The sequence below is a fragment of the Spodoptera frugiperda genome, chromosome 20 (genome assembly GCF_023101765.2).
Source record: "Spodoptera frugiperda isolate SF20-4 chromosome 20, AGI-APGP_CSIRO_Sfru_2.0, whole genome shotgun sequence".
Lineage (NCBI taxonomy): Eukaryota > Metazoa > Arthropoda > Insecta > Lepidoptera > Noctuidae > Spodoptera > Spodoptera frugiperda.
Window position 1 is genome coordinate 13,375,144 of NC_064231.1, and position 14,016 is coordinate 13,389,159.

The following is a 14,016-nucleotide window of genomic DNA, read 5'->3' on the forward strand; positions in this document are numbered from 1 at the left end:
CAACGATATAGTAATTTAAAGTACAGGATAACTTACCGGAAGACAGTAAAAGTATTTAAGTGTGATTTCATTGCCCTGATTGATGATCTTAACTTAGGGCTACTGCAGAGATTAGTCTTGCTCGTTTATAACTATAGCGTGCTAAACTACGAGTAGTCATTATAAAAAAACTAAATAATTTTATTGTCTGTGTGTCAAAGTTGTCAAAAAATAGAACAAAATGGCGGGAATTGTTTTCGTTTGAGTTGTTTTTGTTGTCGAACTATTATAAACTTCATTTTAATTTATATTTTGTATATAATTCTTATAAAACACGTAACAATTTAAGATGGCAGACAACGATTTAGCCGACTTAAGGAAACAGTGTATAACTAGCCTTTATTTGTGTACAGACAATGTCGCAAAATATTTAGATAGTGAAAAAGAAGCTGAGTTTGATAAACTTAAGTTGTGTGTCCAGCAGTATTGCACTTTAGAAGCCCAACAAGATGTTACCATTGAAGCTATGGAGAGAGCAAAGGTAAGAATTTGGTTTGTAATATTTTTAGGTTATGATTATATTCTACTTTGCTCATCCTATCAATGAACTATGAGCTTTTATTTTCCCTGCTTGGTTATACCATTACATTTCTAACTAAATGACTATTGATACATACACAGACCATACTATTTAGGGTGAATTGTATGTACTAGCAGTTATACAAACATTTTTGTTCAATGACTCATTCTTGCCTATGTACTTCCAAACTTTATCATTATACCTACTAAATTGTCATTGATAAACGTACTTAGCAACTGATTACCCAGTGAAATTGAGAGTTTGCATTTTGCAATAATTCTGGAGAAACAATAACTGAATATTTTACTCTTATTAAGATTGTTGTACCTACTAAAGTTTTAAATAGTTAAGTATTTGCATTGTTCTTTATTTGAAATGTGCATACAACATTTCTACACAATTACTTACAAAGTTAAAATATGTCCAAACAAACACAAAATGACTATGCACTTCTTTTTATTTACAGAATGAGACTGATACTTCAAATGTGGATACCCTGGAGGAGAGGTTCCACGCTCACTTGAGTAATTTAGCAGGGAAACGGCTCAGGGTTGACAAACATCCCTATATGACAGAATTCAATAAAAGATTCCAAAAGGGATTGGAGAGTGCTGCACGTAAGACATTACAATTTTTTGCCATTCTTAATTTATTATTAATAAAAAGTTTATACAGAATAGTAAATTGACTATTAACTCGTCGAAATAAGCATATAACTATACATAAACCACCTTATATTTCCACCTAAATAAAAAACTTTTTTATGATACACATAATTAATATAATTACTACCTACATGATATTTTACATTACATGATAAAGTTTCCAATGAAAGTGCATGAGAGTCATCACCAGTCACTGCTTAGGTATCTGGAATATTACTGAACATCTTCCATATTTTTCTTTCACAGGTAATTTAGATGAATCAGATTTGGCCATTACTGAATCACAGGAGCAGTATGTAAGTACACTCTAGTTAGAAAACATTGCAAATAATTTGTCTGATGTTTTATTTGCCTATTTGACTTGGTATTGTCACTTATTTTGTTGCAGTTGGATCCTATAACAAAAAGACCGGTGACTGATCCAGTGAAGAACTCAGTTTGTGGGCACATCTATGAGAGAGCTTCTATTATAAATTTAATTTCTACAAAACCTAGATCTAAATGTCCAGGTAAACAAAAACAACTTTATTTAGACCTCAGAGATACAACCTCAATGTACTTAGTGTAACTATATAATATTCGTCTGTATGTTACAATACGAAATAGGTCTTATTAACTTCATAAAAATATGTTTTATAATAACTATCGTGAGACATACTAAATTAACTAAAACTCACGTAAATTAAGGGGTGAAGTAGGCTGCGCGACGTCGCCGCGTCTGCGCTGCGCACGCTATTCATGATGAAGAGTCCCTCTGTGACTCGAAACTAGAAAAGCTTTTTCCATTAATTTTAATGAGTAAACCGTGATATTTTGTTAATAATAATATCTGTTCTTCTGCAGCTTCTAATAAAGTTTATTTTCTTTACAGTGGCAGGATGTGGCAACCGAGGGCCCATAACACATGACCATTTAATATCTGACGAAGAACTCAAGTTCCGTATGACCATCACCAAACATTCCACTATGATACAAGAACGATCCATCATGAATTTAGATGAAACTATGTAATACAGCCTCTTTGGCTAGTCTTGACCATTCAGTAAATACCAGACTATACTTGATTTTATTAGCCCTTGGCAAATACATTTCGTCCAATGCTAGTACATTAAGCTACTATTAACTGACGAATTTCTGCAAAAGATTTTTAATTTTGTTACTAAATTGGTATTATGGTGGATATCACTAGAATACAGAACTGATTTTTGATGAATGGATACCAGTTCAAATTGAACAATACAGACTTAAAAGGTGACAATCATAGCAAGTGTGCAAGGATGTACAATATTATGTAAATAATAGAAATACATTTCTTTTATTACATTTTTTCTTTTATTTTTGACATTAGAACCTCAAAGAAGGGAAATAAAACACAGAATACATGTAGAATATAATGTATTTTAGCGAAAATCTATTAATATCTAAATCTATATAATGCGTTTTGTTATTCAATATTTGTATCTTCAAGATTAGTCCCATTAAATATAATATTTGGTGTTATTTGAAAAATTCATATCTATGAAATACTAGATTTCATAAAAATATTTTAAGTTAATTTTAGTACATATTTACTGTAATTTAATATGGAATCAATTATGTCTACATAGTTCATTCTTTCATTCCTTTCTCAGCTTTGAAATAAACACTTGAAAGGCTTAATAAAATTAGTAAATGGAAAAAAATATACAAACTGGCTCCTAATCTTGATGACAACATATTGAAGATAATAATTTATAAATATTGGTCCATAAAACTATATCAATAAAAGTGCATTAACAAGATTATTTGACTACTAACAAGCACAATATACTAATAGTTAAAACCGACCAGAAAAATACAAAAAAGTAATAGTTAAGAAGTTCAATTGACCAATAGAAGTGCTTAGAATGAGAATAATATTAAAAGTGTGATAACATTTATCTTTGAATTAGTAAAGTGTCAATTGAGCAACATTTTTTGTTGATACATTTGTAAAGAACATTTAACAATTAATATTAATACTAAAATTTAAGTAAAAGGATAAAATATTTTACATAATAAGCTTACAAACTAAGAAGATATATATTTGGACACTGTTTTTCTGGTCGGACCTAAAGTTAATATTTGCAAATAAAAACAATATATTCAACTAATTATGGCGTGTGGTGTCTAGAGTATAAAATAACTTAATTGAAAATAGCACTTTTATTCGTTAAACTAACATCTACCAAAGATATTGCTCAGAAGTTGGGTACTAGATTAGGCCTTGATGGCTTAGTGTTCAAAATCAAGAACAAAATCCATTAAAAATAATCTATAATGTTGTATCATCTAATAAGCTATATTCCAAGACATTGTGTAAAAAATCAATACTTACATTAATTAAAATTAACATGATTAGACCTTGTAATGCACTTTGAATAAGGTAAATATAATAAAAAAAAACTAGACTTAAAAGTAAAAATCCGTCACTATGTGGCCAACACAAAAAGCTGAGCTTTTTCGCTAGCCGTAAATAAAATGTATAATAACATTTTTATATTAGTTAGACCCTATATCAACCCGCTTGATGTGACGAACGTCTTACGCGTAAATTAGCAGATCACCCGGCTCAATAATTAAGGAAAATCTATGAATATTGACTGAAATACGAAATAAACCTAGGTAGTACATTAGTGAACACACATTCAGCGTAGTCTAGACATTCTAGGGTATCTAATTGTACACTTCCACAAGTCAAGCGTCAATCCAAACTATTCAATAAGTGCACTATCGGATTATCAAAATTCTTAGGATTAAAGTGAATATAAAGGGACATGCCTCTAGTATATACTTAGCTTTTCAGTATGATGGTAACAATTTGATAAAATATCTTTCAAAAACAAAAAAATATTTTAAGTACAACATTGGAAATAATTTCAAATAATAATAAAACACAATTACATCTTCAAAGAATCGGTATTTAACTATAGATCATTTGTATCTTTGTATTGACAAAGTACATCTTCACTGCATACATTATAAAATACTACAAATTTTCACGGTATGTCTTATGTATTGTCTAAGTTATATCTAGAGGCGTGTCCACGCTAACTTCGTTACTTTGACTTTATATTATTATTTAAGCAATATTTGCGAAAAATCGGAATAATTCAACATTTCCATATGATTCACTATGTGAACCTACATTGTACTTTGAGTATTTATTTAGAATCGCTGTCATCTATTTGTAATTAGTACATTTTACAACCATACATTTTCTTATTTATTTTGATCAGAAATTAATTTAACTGTTTTTGTTGTGTGTACGAAATTAAGTCAGATAACAAAAGTTACAAGAAGTATTTCGTTTCTTTATAATGTGTACACTTCCAAAAGTATTTGGCAGAGTAAAATTTAAGAAAGTAATGCATGCGGAAAGTAGATAGATATGTTTGAGAAGAAACAGTTGATTGTATCCTTTCTGTAGTGTAAATGAAACTTGTCATTAATTTCTGATCTAGTCCACAAGCAAGCTATCATCAAATAGGATAATAACATCGACAGTATAATAGGTAATAGGCAAAGTTTCAAATGTTGGAATGTAAAAACTTGAGAGAATCGCAAAAATAATCGTCTTACATACGAAAATACGCTTAAACATTACATAGTAAAGTTTAAATGCACAAAATTCTAGCATTTACTCAAATAGAGAAAGATTTAAAACTATGACTAGAGAGAGTTTTAAAAAGCTTACAAAATTGTAGGAGGATTGTTTATAATAATATAATATCTTGATTTACAAGTGCCCGGTTCCTTTACTTTCTGATGATTTAAATATAGAGGAACAGTTTGGCTTCACTCATTGGTACATTAGCTTAGTTCTGCATTACAAGAACCGGGCACAAATCTAAATAAGTTTAAGAATAATAATAATATTTAAATGATTAAACTAGTGATTAACCACTTAGAATTAAAAATATTTTTATCATGATTATCACACATGCATAGACTAAGAATTGATTAAATAATTGCTCGAAAATTAATATTTACTACAAATAGTTGTTACTTAGGCTTGGGCCAGATAAGTACTTTATACAGGGACTATGGATTTTAAGGATTTGATGGACCTTCCATGTCTGACCAAGTGACCACAGACCCGCCATATTTGCTTTGTCCCAAGTTACGTCACAATAATTAGAACAAAACGGTTTGAATTCATAATGTTGCAACATTCGCATTCAATCATAGTAAATCATTCATAATTTTGATATCAAACTTAAAATATTTGGTATTTTTGGTATCTTCACATTTTTCTGAGATGATAATTTAATCAGTTTTATTCCCATTGTTAGTAATAGATGAGAAAACACCAAAAATACATGATTTCATGTCAGGTGTCAGATCAGCTCTTGAATCTGAGAATTTCATTAAACATTCGTGAACTTTAGCATCTTTATAATCCAAAGCAAGTTTGTTTATCTTCGACGTAATGTCCAGAAACGCGAGTAAATTCTCAGCCACCTCAACGGGCATTTTTGCACAATTTGTGTCTATGAGTATGGTGACATGCTTACCGATTTCCGACTTTATTAGCTGTTCGACAAAGCTCTTTTCGTAATCGAACTCTGTTTGGCTGTCAGGTGATAGTTTCTTGAGTGATTCTATTGCAAGCAGTGTCAGGGCGAGAATGGCTTCATTCTGCATTAGTGAGTGGGACGCCACGAGCATGTTTACTAAACTTGATATACAGCCATCCACCTGTAATTATAAATAACTCCATTTAGAATGAACAACATCTCGATATCCGATCATCCGATACGACCTTCAAACCTTCAAGAAAAGAGCGTACTCCTTTTTAAAAGGCCGGCAACGCACCTGTGACTTCTCTGGTGTTACGGGTGTCCATGGGCGGTGCTGATCGCTTACCATCATATGACCCGTCGTCTGCTCATTTGCCCCCTATCCCATAAATCTGACACATGCAAAAAATAGGAGACAATCCTAGTTTTTTTCCTTTTTATACGAGTTACCTCAACAATGTGCCTCCAGTGCGAGTGGTGCCGCAGTTGCTTGATGGCCCAGGCGAGCAGGCGCGGCGCCTCGCCCGCGGCGCCGGCGTACTCGGCCGCGTGGCCCCACTTGGCCACCGTCGCCAGCGCCACCGGATTGTTCGCCAACTGCTTCGCTACACCCTCTACAAACACAATTTTTAAAGTTACAAATTCAACAACAGAAAGTAACTAGTTTCTAAACACCAAACAAGTATTTTTGAGTACACAAAACTATCGTGAGACATGCTAAATTAATTAAAAATAAGTGCTTTCTCACGTGAACTGTTTGAAGTTTGAACACGTGAGTTTACTTCGCGACGGTACCACGCCGCATACTATACTTAAATACGATAATGAATAAGAGACCTATTGCGACTTTAAACTGTCAAATACCACGTTAGTAAGGCATAATTTTAGATAAATAAATAAGTAATTACCTTGACCATCAACAAGTAATCTGATGGTGGCAAGAAGCTTATAGGCTACATGATGGTCTTCAGTAGTAGGCAACGCATTCAACAACATGGGAGCAGCCCTGCCCTGCGCCGCCGCCACTCGTTTGTTGGCGACGGGCACGGCCAAGTTCCGCAGCGACGAGAGCACCGCGTGAAGGAGTTTGATCACTGTTATCGGGTCAATAGGGTGCTTTTTCTCTGGTTCCTTCTGAATCTGAATGCTGAAGTTATTGTAGACCTCGAAAATATCTAGAAAAGATAATTTTGTTATTAGAATTTTTAGTTATTGTTCATTTGGTGAACATTAATGTTTAAATAAATAAATAAGTTACCCAGCAGCTTGTCAAATATCTTATCTTCCATCATATGTGTGCAGTAGTCGTCCTGCCTTGCAAAGTTGCCTATGGCCAGCACTGCAGTAGTCAACAACTGGTGGTTCGGAGAGTCCAGCCATTTCACTACTGTTTGGTAAACCTCCGAGACACCTTTGTTGTACAGGATGTGCATTGCTTCATCTGGAATGATACAAGAGAAGTGTGCAATAGTATCTTTTATTTTATTTTATTTATTTAGGGACAATTAACAGCCACAATATACAATCCATACTAATAAATTGACAATAAGTGTGAGTGATAACAATATTGTGGCCCACTGCATTATCCACTTGTGCAACAAAGAAAGTGCCTTTATTGTTAATGTTCCCGAAAATGTATGCAAATTGGTATAAAACTGAAGTTATTGGTTCCACAGTTTTGGTGCACCTTAGCATATAAAAAAATATGCTTAAGGGGTCAAGTACTAACAGATTATCATATTTTTTCATCTCAGCATTTTCAAATTTGGACCAAAACTGTACTTAAGAGTGGATGATGTTTTTATTTGGAAATTTTAAAATGTTTATACATTTATGTAAAGTTAAAGCAATAAAGAAATGTATGAAGATGCTGTAACATTGTAGTCAAAAGTTGTAGAATAGAATGTACCTCCAGTCAACACAATGATGACCAGTTCACAGGCCTGTTTCATGAGAGCCTCTACTTCAGTGTCGGCAGCATTGAGTTCCCCTGCAGTATGTCGAGCCACCAACTCTTCAAGGCGGTTACACACTAGCTGCACACCACCTTCTTTTGCAATCAATGTCTTCACTGACTCTGTAAAAAAAGAAACATTTTAATTATTATTGTATCTGATATTGTGCCCTACACCTTTTTCCTTAATGTAGCAGTATTTTCCTCATGATAAACTTACCATGCTCAGCCTGTGCATGCAAATGATCCAGACACAGTTCAGAGATCTCCATATTAAGGGAATCCCTCAACACCTGCAATATGGTCTTGTTCACCACTTCGCTGTAGAGCAACTCCGGTGTGTTGTCATTTATCACACTCAATATCAACAAGCATGTAGACAGTGTGTCATCATCAAAATCATCCCTCTTAAGTTCTATACTTAGCATCCTCTGCACCAAATCAACTACTCCTGCTTGGAATATTATCTCTGTGAACTCAGCCCCACCAATTGCAAAGTTCAGTAGTGTCTTGCTAGCCAACGTTTGTATCTCATCTAGCCGCAGGTCAATACTTCTCTCCAGCAATTTCACAAGTAGCGGTATACCATCCAAGCTCACTATCAATCGCCTAGATGTGTCACAGTCACAGCACAGATTGCCGAGAGCTCTGCAGCACTGTTTGACAGGCTCAATATTATCTGAAACATGTTCTTTCCTCAACAGATCCAAAATAGGGCCAATGATGTTTTTGTTAGCGTATGAATCGCGTTTCTGTTCACATTTTACAAGTTCTGCAATCGCTTCTATGCACAACTGCACTATGTCTTGATCAGTACTTGTAAGCAAGACTTTCATAGAGTCGGAAACGTCGTATTGATAATCTTCGCCTGCTAGAATTATGCCGCTGAGTTTTGCCTTCAATTCGTTGACATTGGTTATATTTTGAATCACTAAAGTTTCGAATGATGTTGATTTTTTTGCTGTATAGCCTAAAATAACAAAAATATTTATTAACAAAATGTACTGCAATACAAAAGCCGACCAACTGTGTATCTCTTACCGTCCATTGTTGAGAAGTAAGGAGTTGATAAGAAAAGAGATGAAGCAACGGAAACAATATATTTTACAGAGTAGCAGTTTTAATATAACTCATAATTTAAAATATTAATAAAATACAAAGTACGAAAATTAGTTGACAATTTGAGAGCCAATCAATCGGGGACTGTCAATGTCAAAAACGTATTGTTTCTGCGTCAAAATCTTTTGTAACACATTTTCAAAAAATCTTTTGTAATACTTTTGCAATTTTTGTTTCTTATCATTCTTATTAATTTTTTTTTGTAACAAATTTTACGTGTTTTTAATTACGTTTACATTAATTTTATTTCTATTTGTGTTTTTTATATAATATTCGTAAATTCTAACTTTTTGTTATTTAAAACCCATGTAAAAGAAATACGTTGGTTTTTCGCAGATTTCATTAAAATTAATTACTTATGTTGCTTCATTAACCATTTAAAATTAAGCAACACAAGTCATCAATGCCATACTAGCGACCTTATATTTTTATTATTCCATATTATGCAGATACCTGGCCTAACACATGATTAAGATTTTGAATTTTGGATGTTTCGTTACCCAGCACTACTGGAGGAGTTACGGCTGTGTGTTCCGGACGAGTACGTGTGGCGTAGGAGGCGGCCGCGGCTGCTGGTGGTACCGTGCGCACGCACGAACCTCTTGCAGAAGGCACCACTGACGCGGGCGTTGCGCACATTGAATACAATAGCGGATAGGATGGACCTATTTTCATGTACACTCAACGAGTTCACTAGGGTAACATATGAGGTTGTGGTAAAAAGTTCCTATATTTTGTAAATGTTAGTAAGTAAGTATTAGGATAAAGTTAATGTTAAGTTTATTTTATGTTCGTAGAGATATTTGGTTTTGGTTTATTTTATTTTGTTAAGTTTATACTGCATTTATCGCATTAGGTGTGCCTGTAATGATAGATGTAATGTAAGGATAAATAAATAAATGTCGGGTACGGATAATTGTTTGCTAGGAGCAGTAAGCTCAACAATGCAATAATCATTCAGGTTTAACGGTCGAGTTCAGAAAAATAATTATGAAATTGGAAAATTAAGCAATAACAGTAATTGTTTTTCATGGCCTTGACGGTGTATTTTATAACTGTGCCATATGGTGGAAAATCGTAGGCGTATACCTATAAAAAACTCGTAAAATATCGCAGGCCATATTGGCCATTACCACAGACTAGCGATATATAACAATGGATTCATTTTTTTTAACCCACTCCATTGCCGTAAATATAGCAAGCCTCATGTTTCATAGACCGTTATGAGAAATTGTTTATTATGAAATTAGCTACGGAAATATTTATTGTGCTTTGTTACACAGTAGCTGTACGTTTAGTTAGTGCTAGAAATGCTATCAAATTCAGCAAGAAAGAATTAGAATATCTGAACGCAAGACGTTTTGGGATGTAAGTACCTACTTGTAATTGAATTTCGATATTATTGACCGTGTCTATATTTAGTAATTTATTTTCCTCTAATGATAATGATACATATCTTTTAATTTATTTCGTTGCGGGATCCACAGACTATTAATGTATCTGAGTTGCGTCGGACTTAGCGTTTTGGTGTTTTCATGCTACCCAACTTACCCATTAGAACCAGGCATACACTATACAGGAGTTGCAGAATTTGCAGATGCAGTTTTAGAGGTTGTGGGAGGCTTGTAAAAGTTTTTTACTGATCACTACTTTCAGGTCCGAAAATATGAACTATGGAGAAGCTTATCCACAACCATTGCCAACGGTTCCGCCAAAGAGTGAACTATTTAAGACACATCCGAGTATCTACCAAGGAGTGAGGTTCGATAATGATGTGAGGGTCTATAGGCAGAGGTTTGAATACAACGCGACCGCGGAAGGCCAGCGCATCCTGTGTCAAGGGATGTTTGATTGTGCGGTAAGAATCGATACTGAGTTACCTACCTACTTAAAACTAACTCTAATGGTAGACAATGTCTAAGGCAGTTTATCCACTACACACACCGCTTGTTTATGTGCATAAAACTTTTTAAATAAATAAATATCTAATAGGTATTTTTACAAGCCCCAGAAACATGAAAAAAATACTATTAGATGCCCATAATATGATGGGGAGATTAGGGTCGAGGCTAGTTTACTCTCATTGCTCCATAGCTACGATTATACATTATACCTATGTAGCCTAAACCTAAATTAAGTACATACTGTACTACTTATGTCTATTACAGTAATTTACAGATTTTATAATCAATTCGTAATTAATTATTAATTACTAATCAAGCTAAAGTAATTTTATCACTCATTACAATTTTATTATTTCCAGCCACTTCCGAGTAAGCCAAATTAAATCAATCATCATGCAATTACCAGCAATAATGTGGTAGCAATAAAACTTAAATTGACTAGTTACGTACATTAAATAAATTTCAGGCGCTTTAATGAAATTGTTAGTTCTTCATAACAAAATGACAGTTTGTTTATAACGATTTAAATACTATCATTTTTATAGGATAAGTCGGTAAACGAATAAGCAGGCGGAACACCTTTTTTTTCAGGAGGGAAAAAAATTTAATGACTTCTCTCGCCAGGGCAAAGCGAGAGGAAGTGTCAGACTCTTACTATACCAAAGCCTTTGGTATCCACTTGTAACACCTTTGGTCCAAAGGCGTTACAAGTGCATTGCTGGCCTATGGGGGTTTAGGAATTTTAGGATTGTTGGGGATTCAGAGATTGGTGAAAGGTGTAATTGGGCCCCCGATAATCTCTCACATGACAAAATACTACGCTAGCGTTGTTTCACGTCGGTTTTCTGCGAGGCCTTTGTATCTATATCATCAGCCGAGAGACGTCCACTGCTGAACAAAGGCCTCCCCCTTAGTCCTCCACGTAGAACGACAAGCCGCCACCTGCAACCACTGGCTCCTCGCCACTCTGATTATATATTTGCATGATACAGTTTACTTCAATATATTTCTTTGTATTCTACAGATCGCTTTCCTGGCGATAGAATCATCAGAAGCAATTCCCGTGCTGCTGAGAGGAGGCGTGGGTTACAGGCACTTTACGGCTATCATCAAGTCAAAACCGAACCGGGATCTCAAGGGACAAGTCCGGGCCTACTGCAGGCATAAAAATGGACGGGCGTTCAATAAAGAGAAGACTTCACAACCCAAGTCTAGGACGACTACTACACAACCAAAAAGAAGATTTGTTTTCCCAGAGCTTGAATCCGAAATGGATGATCACGATTTTGGTACGAGACGTCATATGTATCCATTCGCTGCTCAAACTTCAATGGCACAAAATAATAATAAGTTAGGTAACCAAATAATTGATAATAGAAACTCGGTTAGAAGGTCTTATTTATCGTAACAATTAGTTGTCAAATGGCTAGCCGTTTTATAAGCGAAGAAATCTTTTAGGGAAATAAGTACATATATAATCAACATTTTGTGTGTAAATATAAAAGTAAATTATTACAAAAAAATATTTTTATTTTATTATTTTCTTCTTTTCCCATTACTAACTATCCACTAGTCTGCAAACGTTTGCGAGTTCAGTGTGTGGTTGGTTCCTAAATACTAGTAAGTAATCCGCGGCGAAAGATGTCATTGATTCGGATGATTTCCCCTCAAACAAGTGTGTTCTGAACAACCTGCATCGATACCTACTTCTACTACAATAAGTATTTGGAATAAGGCACGGTGATGTGACCATGCTTAACGTGTTTGACGAGGAAATCGACTAGTTTCAAGTCATGCTAGAGACCCATAATCATGATCAGCATTGCACGACACACGACGCGGCGATTGTCTATCTGTGGAGCCTGAATATGAGCCTCTAGCATGGCTTGAAACTAGTCGAGTTCCTAATCAAACAGTTACGTGAGTAAGCCGATAACATAATTAATTTAGTATGTCTCACGAAAGTTATAATAAAAATATTACCTATATTACAGCGAGCTGCACTAATTAAGATACGTAGGCACTCATTATCATTTTTGTTTATATACTTACTCATAAGTCATACTAGTAATAAATATGTGATTTGTAAGCAAATTATGACATGTTCAGTCAATGATAACGGCAAAGTGCAATGCCATTTTTTAATCTTTTATGATATCAATACTTCGACCGTCTGTCTGCTGTCTCCCGACCTGAAACTGCGGACTACCTAGCGGGTTACCGGGGCTCTGGCTCAAAGAGCAGGAGTAGGAACGGGATGGTTTTTAGGCAGTAAGAGTCTGACACTCCATCTTTCTTTTGACTTTGACTTTAAAAGTTTATTCATGTCCGTATGTAATATTTCGTGTTTTTATTTTGAAATGATTTCTTTATTTAGTTTATTTCCAAATTCTGCGACATTACTTATTAGTTATTTTTTATAGTTGGCTAGTTGTATAGATTAATGTTCTCGTAGTCAAAATCAATTAGGGACAAATTCCCTATTCCTACTACACGTACACGTACCTATATTGAGGCCAAAACAAATTCAGTGTTCATTAAATCTTATGTAATGAGCCGGTGAACTTGTACGACATAAGTATTCTGTGGTGCTACATTCAAATATATCAGAATGAATGAATGGCAACAGGTGAGAGTATGAGCACAGTTATGAGACACATACTTGAACTATTTAGTTGATATGTTATTATACAAAGTTGCTTATTTAAGTATATCTACAGCGACATGATTATTTGTTACCAGCTAAAGCAGCCTTCCTGAAAAATACTTCGTAGAAGTATTTCTAGATAAAAATAAAATTGTGCCTACGAAGGTTTTTTTAAGATCCTTTGAGAGAGAGAGAGAGTTAAGGACATAGGTACTTATTAAGATGATACCTTTAGTGTTAACTTACGATAGTTTATTTTTATGTATTCACAAAAGTAGATACCAATCTAGGTACTTAGCACATAATTGTACTTACTTACATTTCGTAAGTAGCCATAATCTGTAGGTAGGTAGGTACGTAGGTACCTACCAAATCGATCGTCGAGAAAAATCCTGTGCAGCAACAAATCTTCATCAGAACAATCGAATAGTATCGATTACCGTTCAATAAAACAACGGGTCGTTATTGGCCGGTAGTGTTGACAGTCGACGCGACCAAGTGGAGCGGACTACTAACAATTAAGAGTATTTGGTTCCCGCAGGATTGAAGCGGTTTTAACTAACGCATCATGTACAGCGGGTTGTATTTTTCAAAGCCCTATGTATATGTGTTTGTGTTGAATGTATT

The 14,016-nt window shown here is 34.5% G+C and overlaps 3 protein-coding genes across 3 annotated transcripts; 2 read left to right on the top strand and 1 right to left on the bottom strand.

Annotated features, from left to right (window-relative positions):
- The first annotated feature begins 201 nt into the window (after positions 1-201).
- Positions 202-2,540, top strand: LOC118282271 (uncharacterized). The gene is made up of 5 exons (XM_035603261.2): positions 202-520; positions 1,026-1,176; positions 1,471-1,520; positions 1,613-1,733; positions 2,096-2,540. Exons 1-5 carry the CDS (start codon positions 329-331, stop codon positions 2,233-2,235), a joined length of 654 nt encoding a protein of 217 aa, XP_035459154.1. The 5' UTR covers positions 202-328; the 3' UTR covers positions 2,236-2,540.
- A 62-nt stretch (positions 2,541-2,602) lies between these two features.
- On the bottom strand, positions 2,603-8,937 carry LOC118282475 (GTPase-GDP dissociation stimulator vimar). The gene is made up of 7 exons (XM_035603558.2): positions 8,761-8,937; positions 7,940-8,689; positions 7,675-7,842; positions 7,024-7,206; positions 6,674-6,940; positions 6,216-6,379; positions 2,603-5,943 (listed from the first exon to the last, which is right to left on the bottom strand). The coding sequence occupies exons 1-7, from the start codon at positions 8,765-8,767 to the stop codon at positions 5,512-5,514; spliced, it is 1,971 nt and encodes a 656-aa protein (XP_035459451.1). The 5' UTR covers positions 8,768-8,937; the 3' UTR covers positions 2,603-5,511.
- Positions 8,938-9,922: 985 nt separating this feature from the next.
- On the top strand, positions 9,923-12,215 carry LOC118282387 (uncharacterized). The gene is made up of 3 exons (XM_035603446.2): positions 9,923-10,206; positions 10,495-10,696; positions 11,767-12,215. Exons 1-3 carry the CDS (start codon positions 10,079-10,081, stop codon positions 12,148-12,150), a joined length of 714 nt encoding a protein of 237 aa, XP_035459339.2. The 5' UTR covers positions 9,923-10,078; the 3' UTR covers positions 12,151-12,215.
- The last annotated feature ends 1,801 nt before the right edge of the window (positions 12,216-14,016 follow it).